Source organism: Vicia villosa, linkage group LG5 (genome assembly GCF_029867415.1).
Source record: "Vicia villosa cultivar HV-30 ecotype Madison, WI linkage group LG5, Vvil1.0, whole genome shotgun sequence".
NCBI classification, from domain to species: domain Eukaryota; kingdom Viridiplantae; phylum Streptophyta; class Magnoliopsida; order Fabales; family Fabaceae; genus Vicia; species Vicia villosa.
In genome coordinates this window covers 88,479,799-88,497,346 of record NC_081184.1, presented here as the reverse complement: position 1 = coordinate 88,497,346, position 17,548 = coordinate 88,479,799, and the positions used below count along the sequence as shown (strand labels likewise).

General features: G+C 36.8%; 1 protein-coding gene across 1 annotated transcript; it reads left to right on the top strand.

Moving 5' to 3' along the window:
* Nucleotides 1–866: 866 nt before the first annotated feature.
* On the top strand, nt 867–2,302 carry LOC131601817 (bifunctional nitrilase/nitrile hydratase NIT4A-like). Its single transcript, XM_058873709.1, has 3 exons — nt 867–1,194; nt 1,275–1,850; nt 1,948–2,302. The coding sequence occupies exons 1-3, from the start codon at nt 906–908 to the stop codon at nt 2,097–2,099; spliced, it is 1,017 nt and encodes a 338-aa protein (XP_058729692.1). The 5' UTR covers nt 867–905; the 3' UTR covers nt 2,100–2,302.
* The last annotated feature ends 15,246 nt before the right edge of the window (nt 2,303–17,548 follow it).

The window sequence follows — 17,548 nt, the reverse complement described above, 5'->3', positions numbered from 1 at the left end:
TCTTAGATCGATAAATATATTTCTTTTCAATTTTTTCTTCTATCTTTAGAGCTCATTTTTAAAGTATTGAGTTCGACCATTAATAATTAAGTCTTAGATCGATAAATATATTTCTTTTCAATTTTTTCTTCTATCTTTAGAGCTCATTTTTAAAGTATTGAGTTCGACCGAGTTCAAATTGTAGATTTGAACTAAAGCCAAATTCGACTAAAAAGAATTTGTGATGAACTTGACTTAACATTATTGGTGAACCAATACCTAATTTTCTAGTGGTCATGATGACTCGTCATTAGTATAACCAATTGAATACTCCCTCCTTACAATTCAACATATTGTCTTAGAACAATTAAATAATTCATCCATCCTACATTATAAGACTTAAGTCACACAAATTAAAAATTATAATTAATTCTATACAAAAAATAGAAATCATATATAATTTTAGAATATTTTTCTTTATTAATTAAAAAGAAAATTTTAAAAAATATAAATAAAAATAATAAATAGTAAAGAGTATTTTCAGAAGAAAAAAATTAATGTTGTATTTAAATTATAAAATGAAATAAATTTGGAAGAGATGGACTAAATTGGTATTTCTTGCCGTAAACCAATTGAATTGAATAGATTGCTACAGATGGTTGCCGTAAACAAATTGAATAGTTTTGAAAAAAAAATTGATTAGTTCATATCATTTAGCCTGTTACTATCTTTAACACTTATTTTCCTTATCAATCTCTAATTCTAATACCCAATTTACTTTGTCGCACTAAACATCAAAAACATCAATATCAAGGAAATGAAGTTAGTACTAGTAGTTGATTTGCTTTTGGTTTCGAGTAGTATAAAATAGTGTCTACCCTTGAAGTTGGAAATCAAAGAAATATAGAAAGAGAGTTTGAAAAAACATGGCAACCATCAACAACGGAGCAGTCATCGGCGAGGTTGACAAACACATTGTTCGAGCCACTGTCATTCAGGCTTCCACCGTCTACTATGACACTCCGGCCACTTTAGATAAGGCTGAGAGATTGCTGGCTGAAGCTGCTAGCAATGGATCCCAGATTGTTGTTTTTCCAGAAGCATTTATCGGTGGCTATCCGCATGGTGCTAATTTTAGTATTTCCATTGGTATCCGCCCAGACAAGGGTAGCGAGGATTTCAGGAAGTATCATGCTTCTGCCATTGATGTGCCTGGTAAGAGCTATCATTCAAGGATTTTGTGTTGTTTTTAATTACTAATATAGATATATTGATACAAGTTGTATGTGTTGTAGGTCCTGAGGTTGATAGATTGGCAGCAATGGCAGGAAAGTATAAAGTACATTTAGTGGTGGGTGCAATTGAGAGAGATGGCTACACACTTTATTGTAGCATCTTATTCTTTGATTCTGAAGGTAATTACATAGGAAAACACAGGAAACTGATGCCAACATCAATTGAACGTGTTATATGGGGATTTGGAGATGGATCAACCATTCCAGTGTTTGATACTCCAATTGGAAAAATAGGTGGAGTGATTTGTTGGGAGAATAAGATGCCACTGTTAAGAACAGCCATGTATGCTAAAGGTGTGCAGATATATTGTGCACCAACTGCTGATGACAGGCCAGTGTGGCAAGCAACAGCGACTCATATCGCGCTTGAAGGTGGATGTTTCGTTTTGTCGTCGAACCAGTTCTGTAGGAGGAAGGATTATCCAGCTGCTCCAGAGTATAATTTTGAAGGTTCAAAAAAGGAACTTACACCTGATTCTGTTGTATGTGCTGGAGGTAGTGTTATTATATCACCTTTAGGTGAGGTTTTGGCTGGACCAAATTATGAGGGAGAGGGTCTCATAACAGCAGACTTAGGTATGTATATATATATATATATCAAACTATCTCTTGAATGGATTTTTCTTTATCATGATAGTGTCTTATATTTATGAGTTTTGAAACTTTTGTGCAGATCTTAAGGAGATTGTAAGAGCTAAGTTCGAGTTTGATTCTGTTGGACACTATTCCAGACCTGAAGTCCTCAGCTTGACTGTCAATGATCATCCAACAAAGCCAGTTACTTTTAAATCCAAGACAACAAACGCAGAAGAGAAGACCAACTAGTTTATGGATCTATCCATCCATTAAGGCATATTATCTAGTATAATAAGTATAATAAGGTTCTCTTGTACCAGTGTGTTCTGAATTATCTTTCTTATGATAAAAGTCATTAAATAAGTGTTTCATGATGTATTTGCATGCTTTTGGCTTTACGTGCATGGGCCATGTTATTAATAAAACTTTCTTTGTTTTGTCAAAACAGAAAAGTTGAATGTTCTTTTAATACTTTCTCTTCTGTTGAATCTCCTTTGTCCTATCAAAATCAAATTAATTTAATTCCAAGATTTTGAAGCCAAATGATTTTGATGTCAAATGGTGGCACGTCAACTCATTAATCAAAAAATAATATAAACTTTTATATAGGAGTATCAGGTTGTGATGTCCATATCCATAACCAAACCTAAACTACTTTTAAATATTCGAATATAATTGAATAGTTATTAACTGGTTTAGTTATTAATGGTTTTGTTATCCATTCATATAATCCAGATATAATTAAATAGTTATTAACCGGTTAAATTATTTTGGATTTGGTTATAATCTGGTTATTATCCAAATCCAAATATTTTAATTCTCAAATTAATGTTTTTTTTTTTGGAAAAAAAATTTAAAAACTAGATTTTTTTAAAAAACCGGTTATATAATCATAACTCATAACCAAATTTATAACCGATTTTATAACCAGTTTTGATTAAAATGTGGTTATGGTTATAAATCCAAGTCATTTAAATGGTTTTGAAATGGTTATGATTTGGTTTTTGAAAATAACCAACCATGCACACCCCTACTTTTATGGTAGATTTGTCAAACAATTTAAAAATTAATTAAAAATATGTCTGGTTAATCAGTGCTCCGAGCGCAGGTTAAAAATTTCAAATAAAGAAAATATTATAATATGATATAAATACATTGAATACAGACAATATTCTTTAAAAAAATAAATTATTTTTGTTTTCAATTGAATACACATATTTTCTTTTATAAAAAACTTAGTTTTTTAATCTCTCAAAGAATGTCCAATTTATTTTTTTAATCTCTTAACGAGTATCCCAGATACTCGATAGCATTTTCCATTAAAAATTTAGCTAATTAATAGTAACTCTTAATGTATGTCTTTTATTTCTTAAAATAATTGTTTTGAATTAAACTTTGCTTTTAAATTGTTACCATCTCGGGAAGAATTTAACAGATTGATATAATGTTAGAAATTTCGGTAAAGTTAAATGGATCCAAGTCTAAATCATGAACGGGGTCACCTTCTTTAAAAGTGTGAAAATTTCTTTATCCACCTCCCTATCTTCTTGGTCACCTCTGGCGAAAAACCCAAAATACCCTCACTTCGGAAATGTATTTCAGAAACGTTTTTTTTTTTCAAAATTTGTCTTATTTCGGAAATGCACTTCCGAAAACACGAAAAAAAGGTGTTTTCGGAGATGCATTTCCGAAAACACCCCTTTTTTGGGTTTTCGGAGATGCATTTTCGAAAACACTTTTTTTAGGAGGGGGTGTCTTCGGAGATGCATATCCGAAATATTCCAAGACCAAATTGGTCTTGGAATGTTTCGGATATACACTTCCGAAAGAATTTAATAATTATTAAAAAATTAAAATCAAGGTGAATCAATATAATTAATAGGTATAAAATGAAGGTGAATCAATAAAATCAAGGTGAATCAAAATTTCCTAAACAATTTTAAAGTTAAAAATTATTTTACTAACTTATATAAATCAAAAACATTTTAATTCCATAAGTAAATTTTGAATTATATAGAATTAAATATAAAATTTGTTCATTAGATAAAATCAAGACAAAATCTTTTTTTAATTTTTTTAAACTAAATAAAAAATTATAACTAATTTTTAATTATGAATCAGAATAGAAATATATAAATATATAATAATAATTATTTATTTTGTAAGTGAAATATATAAATATATAATATATAAATATATAATAATTAATATATAATAATTATTATAAATTAAAACACTCATTTTTTTAATTTTTATAATTATTATATAAATATATAAATATATTTATAATTAATATATAATAATTTTTTTTTGGAGAAATATCGAATTTTATTAATCCAAAAACCAATAATAACAAGCCGATCGCTAGGATCCAGGCATCAAACATCCCAAAATAAAACTGTCCTATGCTATACAGTACTTAAGGTATCCCTATTGATATGCATAGTTAGTTTTGGATTTCCTATACATCTCATGGCTATAGTTTCTTTAATCCTGTTTGTAATAGTAGCATCTATGGGTTGTTGGTTGAAAATCACATCATTTCGCATACGCCATATCGCATACACCGTCTCTGCACTAGCAGCCTTTAAAATGTCTCTTCTCCACCCTTTTTTCCTTGTCTCATTTATGATCCAGGCACTTTCGTCATTCCAGTTGGTAGGCAGTCGACTATAACCACTCCAGGCCAGGATATTTGTCCAGATTTGCTTGGTTGTGCTGCATTCAAAAAACAGGTGTGCCATCGTTTCCGCCTCTGCACAAAACACACATTCAGCACTGACATGGATTCCATATCGCAGCAGTCTGTCCTTGGTATGTAGTCTCCCCTTGATGGCAAGCCATAACACGAACAGTGCTCTTGGTCTAGCATAATTGGAGAAAAATAGCTTCCTCCATTCCATTTGTTCTAGATTCCCTCGCAGATCATGATACATGTTGTGGTTGTCGTTTTTTTACCTCCCCGTTTCACTTGGGAGGACGGCACGCTAGACCCTTCACGCGAAATTTGGAAGGAGAATGCGCCCGTTGTGGGATGAGTTTTATTTCAGTTCTTCCTACGATATCACACGAACTTTCTTATTTGTCCTACGAGTAGGAAAGGGGAAAAAAGATCTCAACTAAACCCTAGGAGTTTGCTAAGTGTGGGGATTACACCTAGACTAGAAATTCTGGAGTCCGGGGGGTCGGTTATACATAGGGAAGTGTTTAAACACCCTACATATCTGTAGTACTCTACAGGAACCTTCTCTGTGTCTAAATGTGTTTGTGCTGCTAATGATTATTGGGAAAGTTTCTCCTTTGTATTAGGAGAAGGAATTGAATTGAATAAAAGAAAGACAGACAAACAGACTGACTATTTTTGGTATTTTATTAGCTCGCTGAGATTCCTTGTGAACCTCATGCCTACATATCCCTAATGGAAGTCAGAGCTTAATGTAGTTCGGGGAACTAATTAATTATTAATTATTTTTGGTGCCTTGCTTGAAGCTCAAGGTTGAAGCTTGAATTAAATCTCTGTTTACGGTAAAGAAACATGAAGTCATCTTTATAGAGAGGTATTTCTACTATTCCACCACAAACATTTTAAAAGAGTGACAGAATGATTGAATTCATTTCATTTAGAGAGTGACCTTACTTGTGTGTTTGCAAGTATGCTAGTATCTCTTAAATGAAAGAAAGATGCTCGTCCAAATTAGGGAAAGTTACCACATGTCTGGGTTTTACTGCTAGCTCATGCCTTTCAAAATCCTAAATGGGAGACTTGATTGAAATTGAAATGAAATGTAATGTTTGTTTGTTTGAATGTGGTGAGATAGAGGAAAGATCTCTCTATAGAGATAAGCTATGTCTATCTACTATATAAAAGATTTGATTTTTAGCTGGCTTGTATGAGGCCCAAGCTTGAGGCTTTTTGATTGATTGATTATTATTATGACTCTGGGAGAAAACTCCATTGAGGATTAACTTACAAGGGATTTTTATGTTCTGTACAAAGCCCAGAATAGAGGCTAACTCTACTTAGAGAAAATCTATTTTGATGGGTTTTATTTGGTGTCCTGTACAAAGCCCAGAATTGAGGCTGACTCTTACTAGGGGAAATATTATTTTCTGCCTTGTATGAAGCCCAAGGTTGTGGCGGACTTTTAAATAAACTGAGTATGGATGACTCTATGGGAAAAGATCCTAGATGTTAGGAATCTTTGACACACGTCATATGGTTTATCTGCCTTGTACAAAGCCCAAGGTTGTGGCTACTGAACAATGAAGGACTCACTGGGGAGACTCTACTATCTGCCTTGTACAATGCCCAAGGTTGAGGCTGACTATTAACAGGGGAGTTTTATTGTTTTGGTGCCTTGTATGAAGCCCAAGGTTGAGGCTAACTATTTTTTGTTGGGTTTTGACTCTACTGAAGGATTTATTTATTAAAAGACTGATTTTTTTGGAAGCTAACCCTTTCCAGGGATTTTGACTCAGCTGGTGAGTTTATCTTTTGAAAAGAATGATTTTTGGAAGCTAACCCTTTCCAGGGGTTTTGTTCTTTCAAACAGGTTTTTATTAATTGACTTTGGAGGCTAACCCTTTCCAGGGGTTTTGACTCTTTTGGGGAAATTATCTCCTAAGAGAAATGAAACTTTGGTTTTTGAAGAAGTGATTTTGGAGGCTAACCCTTTCCAGGGGTTTTTGTTAAATTGATTGGCAGAAAGATTATCTAGTGGAGACTTCTTGTTTAAAACCCAAGATGAAGGCTGACTCTGATTGAGGATAAGCAAACATGGATCCTAGACTCTGCTAAGGAAGATTGATGAAGATAAGGGTGACAGAGACTGTCCATGTCTCTCATTCCAAAAGGTATACTCAATGTGAAATTGAGACAAACTTAGCTTGTTTAAAGTCTGGTTTTAATTGGAAGAAACTCACCAGGGTATGTTAAAAGGTGACTAAAGACCTGTTCCTATGTTTATAAGAAACCTGATGGGTCCTTGTATACAAGCTCAAGAGGAAGCTGGAAATGCTTTTAAGAATCCTGTGGGTCCTTGTACAAAGCCCAAGAGGAGGCTAATCGAGGGTCATCGAGGGTCCTTGTTATAGCACAAGAGAAAGCTATGTAGTTTTGAACTTATTTTGGCTTTAAGCAAATGGGTAAGAGGTTTCACCGGGAATAATTCCTCTTTGGGTGGATGTGTCCTATTTTTTTGGATTCTAAGGTTTTTGCCAAGATGTTTCACCGGGAATAATTCATCTTGGGGGTTTGAACTACAGATCTCTAATTAGGAAAGAGCCTTCACCGGGAAGACATTCTCAATCCTAGGTCATATTCCTATAATATATATATAGTTTAACTGTCCTAGGGTTTATACTCAAACGTAGTTCTAAACTAATATATATGCACAGTTTATATTTGACAGTAATTTAAATAAAGACTGTAAATTGAAAGCTTGTAAAGCCTAACCTGGATGGAGTGGAGGCCTTTGAAGAAGTATGTACAAAGCTTTACCAGCAATTGATGGATAACAGTTGAATATATATGATAAACAGTTAATGGTTTTTTGAAAACAGAAGAAGTGAAGATGGACATAGGTCACATAGGTATCTGAAGAGTTTCATCGGGAATAATGCCCTTCAAATACCAGAAGAATGCTTTGAAAACAGAAAGAAGATTTTGAAAATACAGTTTTGTAAAACAAACTATGAAAAGAAAGATGGTGTTGGGTCTTACACTCTAATAGAGGCCCAGAGATTATTTACTGTTTGTGAAGCAGTGAAAATGAAGATTGGAATGATGTAAGTTTTTGTTGTTTGAAAACCTTAATCATCTTGTTTAATCGGAGATCGAAAGCAATTTTGAAAATTGACAAAAGTCAACTTAATTAAGGTAAAGATAAAGCTCTTTACCTAATTAAGACCTAAACAATTAGGGTTTTATCATAAAATTATTCACAAAATAATTAGGTTAAAACAAAATGAGTATATATATCTAAAGTATTTAAGAAAACACTTAAAAACATACTATTTTAAACCTAATAAAAATACATGAAATAAATAATATTTTTTATGATTTTTTGATTATTCACAAAATAGATGTATTAAATAATAAGTGTGTGAAAAATGAAGTGAAAATAACTTAATTTGATAGATGAATTAATTGTGTGAAGTTTGTGAGAAAAATGAAAGAAAATGGGTGTTAAAAAAAATAGTTTGGCCCTTGGAGGATTTGAACCCACGTCCTCTAGGTCACACACTCAAAACAAACACCACTGAGCCAACGCGCGTGTGGTGATAGTAAGCTGGTTTCAATGCAATTCATATAGTGTTCAAGTGTATAGAAGCAAAAAAGAAAATAAAATCAAAAGGTCTGAGGCGAGGGGGATTCAAACCTCAGACCTTGGGCATGAGGAGACTAAGAGCGCATGTGTGACCACTGGGGCAAGTTATTCATTCCTTTATGAAACACATATCATTAAATATAAAATAAACTCTGTTCAGAGATTTGAAAAATGGCGCCACCCTCCATCTTTGTCTTCAACCTCAAGCTCCAACATTTTTGAAATTCTGACTCTCTCAAATCTCAACCAATGGCCCAGGTGTAAACATGAAACTTGTTCTAAACTCACTCACGATTCTAAATATGTAACTAACACAAATTTATATTAACTACATCTAACTAATTTACTAAAAAACGTGAAGAACCCTAAAATTTGAAAATCAAATTAAATGACTATACTGAAAGATAAATGAATGATGATAGAGGGTTTTCAATCCTCTGATGATGCTGAACAAGATAGAATCGAGCTTTATCACAAAGAGTGCTTAAATTAAAGAGATGGAGTTCAGAAACTTACCTCTGAAAATGGAGGTCGTGAGGATGATAGAGAGCACCTGGGCTTGTATGAATGATCCCAAAAGCTTCCTTGGGACTCAGTGATGCTAACTGGATGCTTGTTGTGTCCTCAAACCTTCTGAATTGCTCTACTCGACTCCTTCGATTTGAGCTTCAAGTGAACATGGAGGATGATGAATCTGGAGTTACAGATGAACTGCAGCCATCTGAACAGCTTCACTATGATCTGAGGAACGTGCCTGGATGCCTAACCTTGCTTGGAACCTCCTGAATTGTTCTGTGGTCCTCCAACTGCAAGTGCTCCAAATGAGAGGTGAAGATGATGATTCTCCACGCCCAGGAGTGTTCCAGAGGTTTGGATCACCTCTAAATGCCTCCCTCAATGTGTTTGAATACTTATTTTCAAAGAGAGAGCTTTGGTTTGAAGAATCCGAGTCTTCTTGCCAAAGGACCTTTGAAAAAACTAAGTATGAAGAAAGAAAAGAGAAAGCAAGAATTTTGTTGCTTTGGTGTGTTTTTCTACTGAGGTATGCTCTCCTATTTATAGGCAAATGGTTCAGTATAGTTGCAGAGGAGTGAGCTTGCTTAGTGAGGTTGATTTGGTTTTCTTGGCCATGAAGGAAGTTTGCAAATATCTCTTATGCAATGATGAGAATTTTGATTCCATTTGATCAATCCCCTAGCCCTCGATTTTGCTTGATCTTAGGGGACAATTCTGAGACAGAAATGAGCTCTAATTGGTTGGTGAGAAGATTCCTTGGGTGATTCATCAATTTGCCATAAATTCCCAAATGTAATCATTACATAATCACATGTTCTTGTTTTGGGAATCTTCCTCAATTCTTATGCTATGGTGAAAATGAATGCATGGCATGTTTTCAGATGTGGTATGGGTCGTGTAGCATCCATAAATGAGGTCATGTACACAAAATTTCAAAGTTCAAAAATGAGGCATGACCTATAATTTCACTTCATGAGGCCAACTTTGAACAAGCATAACTCTTAGCTCAAAATGAATTTGGAGAAGGTTGAACACAATTTGGAAAGACCTAAACATCTACTTCAAATCATTAGTTTATGGTTCCTTCAGAATCATTAGGGAAATTTGTGAAAAATGAGCCCAAAGTTGGATGAAAACTAGGTTAAAAACACTTAGAAAAATTTCTAAGTTTTTATAACCTAAAGCTTCAAAATTCCAAAAATCTTAAATGGTTGATCTTTTGAAAAAAGTTCCTATGTAAGATGTTGTTTTATTTTGCAAGATCTACAACTTTCATGTTGGAAGTTTTTTGAGTTGTGTAGGTGAAATTTTGAGTTCCCACAATGCCCTCAAAAACCCTAATTCCCGACTTTTTGCTCCTTGGTGAATCTCTTTGAATTTATTTGGTCAAATGACTTTAATATCCATATATTGATGATTTTGATCTTTGAAAGTCATGGTTTGACCAAAAATCTTAAAAGTCAAAGGTGATCCCATACAGTTGACTTTTTCTATATAAAGTGAGATTTTGGACTTTTGTGTAGAATTAAGATCTTCTCCTCAAATGAGTGATGTAAATGGGTTATATTGAGGTAGTAGAGGTTCTTGAATCATGTATTGAGTTTTGGATCCATGCCTCTGATTAAAAGTCAACTATCCTGGTGAATTAGGTCAAAAACCCTAATTGTCGACCATATGAAAATAATGACTGTAGACTTTGAATTGAGGTGTGATGTCCAGTGGATCTTGTCATATGAGCTATTTGAAGATGATTTATGTCTTTGAATGATCCCCTGGGGCTTTTTAGGGTTTCCCAAAGGTGATCCCTGATTTTAGTCCTTGATAGGCTCAAAAACCCTAGTCTGGTGACCTGAGTAAATCTGTATTCAGAGGACTGGGTGTCTAATCAATCATAGGTGAGAAAATGAAGCTCTTGAGTCCTATGATTATGTTAGAGACTAATCCTTCTACTGATTGATCCTTTGCCTGAGTTTTCTTGTCTTTGAACATCCTCGATTAAATGCCAGATGAAGAAGGGACTGCTCTGGGTACTTGCTTTGACCTGATGAAAATCCTGAAGATATGTCATCTCAGGGGGGTCAAAAATTAGGGTATGACAGATGCCCCTATTTAAGTTTCTTTTATCTGGAGGGAGAGAGATTGATATCTCGACCTCTCCTGCGTGAAAGAGACTTAAATATCAAAGAATGCCCGAATTTTGGGCGCTCCTGAGATGTTGTAATTGATAAAATCCTTGCATGACTTGATCCCGTTGTCGCACTTGGCGGGGGATGAGGAGACAAACTCCTGTAGAAATACTTGATGTGGACTCTGGTGAATGGATGGCAGTGTAGAATGCACAATCCATCTTCTTTAACTAAGTGTTGACACTTAGAAAAAGGTAAACAACCTCCCCCTTGTTTCGGATGTCCATATCTCAAAACTGGTCTCAGTCGTGTTTGGACAATATCTCAGATAAAGAGAAAAATTTCCAAAGATTTGTTTCCTCATCAAACTTCTCATCAGCACTTGGAGATGAGATGCCATTTGATGGTAGTAAAGAAACTTCAAAGGTTTGTTTCCTCATCAAACTTCTCATCAGCACTTGGAGATTAGACGCCATTTGATGGTAGTAGAGAAACTTCAAAGGTTTGTTTCCTCATCAAACTTCTCATCAGCACTTGGAGATGAGACGCCATTTGATGGTAGTAGAGAAACTTCACCATCTTTCCTTTTGACTTGACGTCTTTGAAAGAATGTCATTTGGCCTCATGATCTTTTGAGGGGCTAATGACTTTTCTTGAAAGCGGACGAACTGTTTTCGGGGTGAAAACCAACATTCACCGACTTATGCCAGGGAATCAACAAACTGTTTTCCTAAGAGGAAAAACTGCCATTTGTCGACTCATGCCGGGGAATCAACAAACTGTTTTTCTAGGAGGAAAACCGCCATTTGTCGACTCCGAGGGGAATTAACAAACTGTTTTTCTAGGAGGAAAACTGCCATTTGTCAACTCTGAAGGGGATGAAACATCCCAGAAACAGACAAACTGTTTGAAGAAACTACCATTCGTCGGTTTCTTGAGTATTTAACAGACAAACTGTCTTTCCTTGGGGAAAGACTGCCATTTGCCAATTGCTAGGGGAACAAACTGTCTTCTACTGGGAGAGACTGCCATTTGTTGATCCTGTCGTGAAAGAAAGTGAGCAAACTGTCTTCTGCTGAAAGAGACTGCCATTTGCTGATTTTGTTGAGGAATCTTTAAGCGAAACGAACTGTCTTCATGAAGAAGGCTGCCATTCGTTATTTTTGCCCGAAAAAGTGAGCGAACTGTCTTTTGCTGAAAGAGACTGCCATTCACTGACTCCACTGGGGAATCATTTGTCGACCTGCTGGGAGATTCTGAAATATTTTCTTTGACAAAAAGTGGCATCTCTTGACCCTGCTGGGGAAATACCAAACTGTTTTCCAGGAGGAAAAACTAACACTTGTCAATTATGTCAGGGAATCCACACTACTTGGAGAAGAGAACCGCTCATCGACCCTGTAGGGAATTCCAAAATGCGAAATAGACTATCTTATTTGAAGAAGATTGTCGAGCGTCGCTCTGCGGGAAAATCTCGACTGAGGAACTCCAAAAGAGAACAAACTATCTCTTTAGAGGAGATTGCCATTTGTTGACTTGCTTGGGGAGATCCTTGCGTACGAACTGTCGTCTTGAAGGAAAAAGTTCCTCTATAACTCTCAGGGGAAACTTGAGTTCATACATTAATGACTCGGGCATTCACATGACCAAAGCCTGACTCGACTATGTATGCATGAATATTATGACAAATATAAAATGTAAAGTGAATGTGAATAGAATTGTCGCGGATGTAAAATCCTATGATACGACTTGAATCTTGTTGATCAGAAGATGTCTTCTTCTTGTAGTTCGAACTCTGTTGGGAATACCTGGTTATCAGTTGTCCTCTGTCTGAAATGAGTAATATGAATTGAAGTGAAGATCCGTCATCGGGAGATGTTCGCAAAGCGACCTCATGGGGAAATCTTGGTTCCCGGAGTCTCAACCGTTCTCGGAGCAACTGTTTGCATTCTTCCTATTGTTTGTAAACCTTAGAAAGAAATTTCACCTTTATTTTTGCAAGTAAATTCATTTTATTTTATGAAAACATTTGTTTCAAGAAAATGACTGTTTAAACTTAAAATGCATTTCAAGAAACTGAATAAGACTAGATTTGCAAAGAAAAAGCACAAGGCTCAAATTATTATTTATGGAATGGTAATCAGCCAAATGCTTGATTCCATGGAGTATTTACAAAGTTGGAAATTGGTAATTTTTCGGGAAAAGGGCTACGATGAAACGTGACGACCGTTATCTTTCCCTTCCACTCCGAGTTGCGCTGTATTCGTGCTTCGTAGAAGATGACCTACTGCTGATAAATACTCCGCTATGGATTTTTGGATGATCAAGTTTGTCCTGAACACAGTTACTTGCCATATATCCCTAACTTTTGCGTAAACTACCCCTTTCGGGTTTTAAGTCTACCGGGATTGATTATTTATTTTTTATGTCTCTAACTTTTGCCTGAATCGCCCTTTCGGGTTTTCGATTCACCGAGACGCTCTTTTTTGCCTAAGCTGCTCTTTGCGAGTTTTCAACTTAGCGAGCTGTTCTTTTGTTTATTTAGGCGAAGTATTTCTTGACTGCGCCAACGTTCACAGGACGGGTGAATTCTTCTCCATCCATAGTCGTGAGTATTAAGGCTCCTCCTGAAAAAGCTCTCTTGACCACGTAGGGGCCGTCATAATTGGGAGTCCATTTCCCTCTCGAATCTGTGAGAAAAGATTGAATCTTTTTGAATACAAGGTCGCCTTCTTTGATTGTGCAAGGTCGAACCTTTTTGTCGAAAGCTTTCTTCATTCTTTGTTGATATAGCTGACCGTGGCATAAAGCTGTCATGCGCTTTTCTTCGATTAAGTTCAATTCATCGAATCTGCTTTGACACCACTCGGCTTCTGTTAATTTTGCCTCCATCAAGACTCTCATTGATGGAATCTCAACCTCTATAGGTAGGACTGCCTCCATGCCATATACAAGGGAGAAAGGAGTTGCTCCAGTCGAAGTACGTACTGATGTACGGTAACCGTGAAGAGCAAACAGGAGCATTTCATGCCAATCTTTGTAAGTGATGACCATCTTCTGAACGATTTTCTTGATGTTTTTGTTAGCTGCTTCTATAGCTCCATTCATCTTTGGTCTGTAAGGAGACGAGTTGTGATGTTCAATCTTGAATTCTTCACAAAGCTCCTTCATCATTTTGTTATTCAAATTTGACCCATTGTCAGTGATTATCTTGCTAGGAATGTCGTAACGACAGATGATGTGATTCTTGATAAACCTGACGACAACTTGTCTTGTAACGTTTGCATATGAAGCTGCTTCAACCCATTTGGTGAAATAGTCTATAGCTACCAAGATGAAGCGATGTCCGTTGGACGCTTTTGGCTCGATCATTCCAATCATGTCGATTCCCCGCATGGAGAAAGGCCAAGGGGAAGAGAGTATGTTGAGAAGAGATGGTGGCACATGAATTCTATCGGCGTAGATCTGACATTTGTGACACCTCTTTGCGTACTGGTAGCAATCTGACTCCATCGTCAACCAATAATATCCTGCTCTCAGTATTTTCCTTGTCATGGTGTGTCCATTGGTGTGAGTACCAAAGGAACCTTCATGTATTTCTCTCATGAGTACTTCTGCTTCTTTTTTGTCAACGCATCTCAGCAGAACCATGTCGAAGTTTCTCTTGTACAGAACATCTTCATTCAGGAAGAATCTACAAGCTAACCTTCTCAAAGTCTTTCTATCTTTCTTTGACGCCCCAAGAGGGTACTCTTGCTTTTGAAGAAAGTTCTTGATGTCGTGATACCACGGTTTATCGTCGATGATTGCTTCTACTGTGAAAACATGAGCGGGCCTATCCAGGCGCATAACATCGATCCGAGGAATGTCATTCCAATGATTTATCCTAATCATGGTAGAGAGTGTGGCTAATGCATCAGCCAAGTTGTTTTCTTCACGAGGAATGTGATGAAAATCTACCCTGTCGAAGAATGGTAACAATCTTCTCGCGTAGTCTTTGTAAGGAATTAGCCCTGGTTGGCGTGTTTCCCATTCTCCTTTGATTTGATTGATGACCAAAGCAAAATCTCCGTATACATCCAAGTGTTTGATTCTTAGATCCACGGCTTCTTCGAGACCCATGATGCAAGCTTCATATTCGGCCTCATTGTTTGTGCATTTGAAAGTTAATCTGGCAGTAAATGGAATATGGGTACCCTGAGGTGTAACAATGATTGCCCCAATTCCTCGTCCATAAGCATTGACAGCTCCGTCAAAGATTAAGCCCCACTGGGATCCTATCTCAGGTCCTTCGTCTGGTAGTGGCTCGTCGCAATCTTTCATCTTGAGGTACATGACGTCCTCGTCCGGAAAGTCGAAACTGGTTGATTCATGACCATTGAGTGGGTGGTGAGCCAGGTGCTCAGCTGGAATGCTTCCTTTCACGGCTTTCTGTGCGTGATACTCAATGTCATATTCTGATAACAACATCTGCCAACGGGCAATTCTCCCAGTTAAGGCAGGCTTCTCAAAGATGTACTTGATTGGATCCATATGAGAGATCAAACAAGTAGTATGTTGAATCATGTACTGGCGGAGACGCTTGGCAGCCCAGGCCAAAGCACAACACGTCTTCTCGAGCATGGAGTAGCGGGATTCACGGTCAGTGAATTTCTTGCTTAGGTAGTAAATGGCATGCTCTTTTCTCTTTGTCTCGTCTTGCTGTCCAAGGACACAACCCATGGAATCTTCTAAGACGGTTAAGTACATTATCAAAGGTCCTCCTTCCACTGGAGGAGACAAGATGGGTGGTTCGAGCAGATATTCTTTAATGTTGTCGAACGCTTTCTGACAATCGTCTGTCTAGACGCAACTTTGATTTTTCCGTAGAAGTTTGAAAATAGGAGCACAAGTTGCAGTCATGAGATATATGAATCTCGAGATGTAATTCAGACGTCCAAGAAATCCTCTAACTTGTTTCTCGGTTCTGGGTGAAGGCATTTCTTGAATTGCCTTGACTTTGTCTGGATCTACTTCAATTCCTCGTTTGCTGACGATGAAACCAAGGAGTTTTCCTGAGTAGACACCAAAGGTACACTTGTTGGGGTTCAGGCGAAGCTGAAATTTCCGTAAGCGTTGAAATAACTTTGTCAGATTCTGTATGTGATCTTCTTCATTTTCTGATTTGGCAATCATGTCGTCCACATAGACTTCCACTTCTTTATGCATCATGTCGTGGAAAAGCGTAGTCATGGCTCTTTGATAAGTTGCCCCTGCGTTCTTTAGTCCAAAAGGCATAACACGATAGCAGAACGTGCCCTATGGGGTGATGAAAGCTGTTTTCTCCATGTCTTCAGGTGCCATTTTGATCTGGTTGTATCCCGAAAATCCATCCATGAATGAGAAAACTTTGGATTTTGCTGTACTGTCTACCAACATATCAATATGTGGTAAAGGAAAATCATCCTTAGGGCTAGCTTTGTTCAAATCTCTGTAGTCGACGCACATGCGGACTTTTCCGTCTTTCTTAGGAACGGGAACAATGTTAGCTAACCACTGAGGGTATTCTGAAGTGACGAGGAAACCTGCGTTGATCTGCTTTTGAACTTCCTCTTTGATTTTCATGGCCATCTCCGGATGAGTTCTTCTCAATTTTTGCTTGACCGGAGGGCATTATTCTTTTAATGGCAAGTGATGCTCCACTATACTGGTATCCAACCCTGGCATATCTTGATAAGACCAAGCGAAGACATCTGAGAATTCTCTGAGCAGTTGTATCAAACTCTCTCTGATCTCTGAACTGAGCGAAGCTCCAATCTTAACCTCTTTTCTGTTTCCATCGGAACCAAGGTTAATGATCTCTAGAGGCTCATTGTATGGCTGAATGGCCTCTTCCTTTTGTTGAAGTAATCGTGAAATCTCTTTTGATATTTCTTCGTCTTCTTCTTCCTCTGCCTCGAATACAGGAAACTCAAAGCTTGGAGAAGTCATACGATCGCACGTTTCAACGGGGTATTTTATGATTAATCTGCATATGTGTGATAAGTTTTATTTAGACAACAAGGGAAGACTCGGTGTATGCAGTTAATGGAATTTTTGATGTTTTTTAAGGGTGTTTTTTAGGATTACCAATTTCCGAAAAAAGAAAAGGAAAAACTAACGACGGAACAAAATGACATTTTTATTTATTGACAGTCATTTCTTGAAACAAAGACCCTATGAAACAAAACTCTATTGCTTTGGGCGAAGCAAAGAGGGACATTTTCCTAAGAAATAGTAAAATGCAAAGCCCTATGAAACATCTATTCACCCTGGGCTATGGTGAGAGGACAAAATAACGGTGAAAGTCCCTACTTAGGAGTGCGAACAACAATTCAAACTTCAACAGCTGTCCAGTAGTGGCGAACCCCATTGTGCACTAGGTAATATGGAACCTTAGGCTTAAGCTGGCCTGTGGTAGGTCTTGATTTACCAACCACTGTCTTTGCAACACTCAGACGATCTTCTTCTACTTCAGCAGACTGAGCGGTGTGAGCATACCCATTTCCTGTTAGAACAAGATTTGTTCTGATCAATTATCTTAGTTTTGATGATAACAATAATATGAATTTTGCTTAAGATAATATGGTACTCTAATCCAATGCAATTTCCCTTTCAGGAAATATATAAAGAGTACGCATAATTCAGCGCTCAGAAGCTTTGTCTCAAGGGTTCAGCATGCAACATCAGAACATGGTCTGGCAAGACA